The following is a 5,161-nucleotide window of genomic DNA, read 5'->3' as shown; positions in this document are numbered from 1 at the left end:
TTTAGTAAAGGAAAAATACAAGTAAAATTATGTGTTTCACGGATAACTAATATTACACATATATTAGTCCTCACTCAACCGGACGCCACCCTACAACAAAGAGAGAAACACAGAGAGAGAGAGAGAGAGAGAGAGAGAGATGGTTGTTGAAGTATAAGCTATGATTTTGGTGGAACATAGACAAAATGAAGAAAGTAAAATATAAAGAAAAATACATTAGTGTCCTCTAAGTATGATTGAATTACCAATTTTTCGTAACTGACTTCATCAAAGCCACACTTTCATGCAATAAATGCTTAGTTCGATGACCATTGATGAAATTAATCTAGATGGGAAACTTATCGAGTAATGTGAGTGATAAAAGAATCCATCTCCTCACGGTTAACACCCCCATCCACCACTGATTGTTTGACAACATTACTTAATTCTGATGCTCTCTTCCTCATTTCATCTCCCTCAGGTGAAGCCATCAAAGTTCTCACAGCATTTTCAACTATTTCTGATGTAACCAATTCATCTCGACATGCCCAATGCCTCACAATTAGGCCGATTTTTAGGAACTTAGTTACTAACTGAGAATTCCTTGGTTGATCTGAATGCATTGGCCAAGCTGCTATAGGAACTCCCATTGAAATGCTTTCCATGCACGAATTCCATCCGCAATGACTCATAAAACCACCTGTGGAAGGATGTGCCAAAATTTCCAACTGAGGCGCCCAATCTCTTACAATAATTCCTCTTCCTTTTAGCGTCTCTTCATAACCATCAGGCAATTGAGCTCTCCTTTCTTCACCTGCAAACACATCTCCTTTGTCAGCATCTCTGAGGACCCAAATGAACTTTTGCATACTTTTCTCTAATCCAACAGCGAGTTCTTCGATTTCTTCATTCGACAAGGAAGTAGTTGTTCCAAAAGACACATATATTACCGAGTTTGTTTCTTGTTTGTCAAGCCAATACAGGGTTTGATGGTGTTTATTTGAGTTTTTGTTCTGCTCAGACAACAACGGATTGAATGGACCAAGAGCCCATTGGTTTAGTCCATCATTTTCTTTGGCTACTAAATCAAGGTATAAACCTTCTATTACTCTAGATGAATTGTAAAGTTCTCCGGAGCTAACTTTCCTCATTAGGGATTCTTGTTTCCTCCATAATTCCCATAACTCTGGGGTAGCACAGTTTTTGTTTGATGAAATGCCCTCAAATATTTCAGTTCCAGCTTGTAAAGGTTTTCCTCTGGATTCCCAGATGCATGAAAACGTATGGAAAGCTGAGATACTATTAAAACAGTAGCACTCAGCATTTGGAATTGCTGGCACATCCTCTACTACCCAAGTCATCATAGAATCATAAATAACAATCACTCTCCGATGATTGGCGCCTAAGAGTTGGCTTACAAGAGAGCACACTGGCTCACGGAGATGGATTGTTGCATAAAATGAAGGGATTAATTGGTTAGGAAATTTATTTGAAGCATTAGGATTTGGAGGGGGATTTTCAAAAGGTGGTGTAGGGAATTCATGAAAATATAGGTTTTTAGCTGTGACAGGATCGAAACCATGGACACGAAACTTAACCTGGCGAATATGAGTGGTTGCTCCAACATAATGGACTGGGATATTATACGAGGTGATGAGCCTCGAGAGGTGGAGAAGCTGGTTGAGATGGCCTTGTGCTGAAAGTGGCACCATAACCACTGCCACTTGTGCATCCCGAACACCCTTTTTGCCATCGCTTTTTATGGGGTAGTTCTCGGCCATTGGGAAATGCTTAGAAATTTTGTAGTTTGATGAGTGTCTGCCGTTTCTGAAGTGCCTTGAGTTATATGTAGGAGAAAAACATAGATGATTTTATAAGGATTATGTCTAATGCATGAATCCAGCAACTAGAATTATATGGCCGGCTGCTGGAAAGCTTAATTGTTAAAAAGATATTGAAATTTTTTAACTTCTCTTATTTGACATATTGCTGCAAAATATATTACTTAAAGTAGTCATAATCAAATCCTTTGTTGTCTATCAGTAAAACCAACAGCAACTGGTTGAGTTTTATATAAATGGAGGAAAAAACATCAGCAAAGGCAGACCATAAAAATATTATTTGAAGAAAAAAAAAGTATACACCCATGTAAGTATTAGAGATACTGAGATAGTTGTCATTGTAATCTCAGTCGAATTTACATCCTCATCATCATAATTGTAAAAATCAAATATATGTTTATTTCAAGTGCAAGAATCAAAGAAATATCAATATTAGTTTTGTGGTTCTTATAAACACTGCTATCTTCAGATTCTTTTATTGTAGGACAATATAGTAGGAGTATTACATAATGGAGCAAACTTTAGTCAAGGAGCAGTCATAATAGACTGCATTATGTAGTATTTTCCTGTAATTTAGCTTGTTTTTAGAGGGTAAGACACAAAAGATTAAAAAATGCTTAGCAATCTTAGTTGGTCAAGGAGTCGAAGACCTTCCTCAGTCACCCACTAATTTGACTGCTTAATAAATCTGAAATAAGCATCTTCAGATAAAAATAGATACAAGCAGAGCTACCTTGTGTCATACTCTTCTGATTTTTTGACAGCTTCATGGATCATTTTAACTATTTAATTTGTCATCGTAAGATTTGAAAAAGTGTTGTGAAAGGTTAAAAGTTAGTATAGTTACAAAGTGATTCATATTTTAGTTGAACAACTTCATAGAATACCAGAGCTCTTCCTTATTTGTCTTGATGCAAAAAAGAGTATTCTATAAATGTTGAGAAAATATTGTCAAGTACACTTAAAAAGATTGTCTACTCCTACCAACATGAGAAGTCTGGCAGAATATCAAATACAAGGTCACAGAATTAAAGACAAGAATCTATAAAAGTCCTAAAAGAATATACTACTATGTTATTCAGGTCACAAGCAAAAAGTTCTTGTAAGAATACTCAAACAGCATCCAATATTTTATTTATCTGGGAGGACATCCACTTTTATATTAGAAAATACAAAGAACTCATAAAGGAAAGGTTTTTATCCTCAACATACATGCCGTGATGTGCATAAAGGGGTGCCAGTAGGGTGGACACTGAACCCACTTCGATGGTGATAGAGCATCGATACAGTGTCATAGGTTGCATCACTTATGTTAACTAGATGGTAGTGTGCAACCAATTGTTCAATACAAATGAGAAGTTATCGAGTGATGTGTGCGATAAAAGAATCCATCTCTGTACCATTTCCTTCCCCATCCATGACTGATTGTTTGACAGCAACACTTAATTCCGATGCTCTCTTCCTCATCTCACCTCCCTCAGGTGAAGCCATCAAAGTTCTCACAGTATTTTCAACTATTTCTGATGTAACCAATTCATCCTGACGTGCCCCATGTCTCAAATTTAGGCCAATTTTCAGGAACTTTGTTACCAGCTGGGAATTCCTTGGTTGATCTGAATGCATTGGCCAGGCTGCTATAGGAACTCCCATGGAAATGCTTTCCATGCACGAATTCCATCCGCAATGACTCATAAAACCACCTGTGGAAGGATGTGCCAAAATTTCCAACTGAGGTGCCCAATCTCTTACAATAATTCCTCTTCCTTTTATTCCTTCTTCATAACCTTCCGGCAGCCGAGCTCTCCTTTCTTCACCTGCAAAAACATCTCCTTTGTCAGCATCTCTGAGAACCCAAATGAACTTTTGCTGGCTTTTCTCTAACCCAATGGCGAGTTGTTCAATTTCTTCATTCGACAAAGAAGTAGATGTTCCAAAAGACACATATATCACCGAGTCTGGTTCTTGTTTGTTAAGCCAATCCAAGGTTTTGTGACGTTTATTTGAATCGTTGTTCTGCTCAGTCAGCAACAACGGATTGAATGGACCAAAAGCCCATAGGTTTAAGCCATTAATTTCTTTAGCTACTAAATCAAGGTATAAACCTTCTATTACTCTGGATGAATTGAAAAGTTCTCCAGAGCTAATTTTCCCTTCAAGGGATTTTTGTTTACTCCATAATTCCCATAACTCTGGGGTAGCACAGTTTTTGTTTGATGAAATGTCCTCAAATATTTCAGTTCCAGCTTGTAAAGGTTTTCCTCTGGATTCCCAGATGCATGAAAACGTATGGAAAGCTGAGATACTATTAAATCTGTAGCACTCAGCATTTGGAATTGCTGGTACATCCTCTACCACCCAAGTCATCATAGAATCATAAATAACAATCACTCTCCGATGATTGGCGCCTAGTAGTTGGCGTACAAGAGAGCACACTGGCTCACGGAGATGGATTGTTGCATAAAATGAAGGGATTAATTGGTTAGGAAATTTATTTGAAGCATTAGGATTTGGGGGAGGATTTTCAAAAGGTGGTGTAGGGAATTCATGAAAATATAGGTTATTAGCTGTGACAGGGTTGAAACCATGGACACGAAACTTAGCCTGGCGAATATGAGTGGTTGCTCCAACATAATGGACTGGGATATTATACGAGGTGATGAGCCTCGAGAGGTGGAGAAGCTGGTTGAGATGGCCTTGTGCTGAAAGTGGCACCATAACCACAGCCACTTGTGCATCTTGAACACTTATTTGGCCACTTCTTTTTGTTGTGTAGTTCTCAGCCATAGGGAAATGTTTTGAAATTTTTGCAGTTTTATGAGTATCTGAGCTTCTGAAGTGTCTTGAGTTACATGTAGTCTAGGTGAAAACATATATTCTTTTATAATGCATGAGTCCAATGACAACTTGTACTTGCTGGTGGGCTGCTAAAAAACTTTAAATGATTAATAGGCTACCTTCTCAACAAAATGAACAGGCATCTCTATGCAATCACAATCAAATCTCTTTGTTTTTTCGTAATAAAACCACCGACAAGTGGGTTTACACTGGATATGTTATTGTTGTTGTAGAACTACCGACAAGTGGTTACGAAAAAAGTTATACCCTTAATTCTCTATACTATGAATTTATGTAGAAAACATACTGTTGTATGTTCACAATTCAGATACTAACATACTATATGTTTGGGACTGCAGCTTCTTAGTTTTTCTTTTGAGTTTTGTGCTAAAGGAGACTGGAGAGAGTCAATATTGAGTTGATTACATACTCTTTCCCATGTTCTTGCCGCAATGTTCAGCAAACTCTCAGTAACTTTAGTCTAAACTTTGAATATTTATCGAGAA

General features: G+C 37.5%; 2 protein-coding genes across 2 annotated transcripts; both read right to left on the bottom strand.

Annotated features, from left to right (window-relative positions):
* Window positions 1-338: 338 nt before the first annotated feature.
* LOC125808134 (zeatin O-glucosyltransferase-like) lies at window positions 339-1,763 on the bottom strand. The gene has a single exon (XM_049487879.1). It carries the CDS (start codon window positions 1,758-1,760, stop codon window positions 339-341), a length of 1,422 nt encoding a protein of 473 aa, XP_049343836.1. The 5' UTR covers window positions 1,761-1,763.
* A 1,416-nt stretch (window positions 1,764-3,179) lies between these two features.
* Window positions 3,180-4,604, bottom strand: LOC125808133 (zeatin O-glucosyltransferase-like). Its single transcript, XM_049487878.1, has one exon. It carries the CDS (start codon window positions 4,602-4,604, stop codon window positions 3,180-3,182), a length of 1,425 nt encoding a protein of 474 aa, XP_049343835.1.
* Window positions 4,605-5,161: the final 557 nt, after the last annotated feature.

This window comes from Solanum verrucosum, unplaced genomic scaffold, assembly GCF_900185275.1.
Source record: "Solanum verrucosum unplaced genomic scaffold, falcon-dt-bn FXZP01000414.1, whole genome shotgun sequence".
Lineage (NCBI taxonomy): Eukaryota > Viridiplantae > Streptophyta > Magnoliopsida > Solanales > Solanaceae > Solanum > Solanum verrucosum.
The sequence above is the reverse complement of the archived record's forward strand: the minus strand, read 5'-3'. Positions and strand labels throughout refer to the sequence as shown.

Bases quoted from the DNA above. Each gene is read 5' to 3' on its own strand.
- LOC125808134 (XM_049487879.1), bottom strand. From the start codon at position 1,760: ATGGCCGAGAACTACCCCATAAAAAGCGATGGCAAAAAGGGTGTTCGG.
- LOC125808133 (XM_049487878.1), bottom strand. From the start codon at position 4,604: ATGGCTGAGAACTACACAACAAAAAGAAGTGGCCAAATAAGTGTTCAA.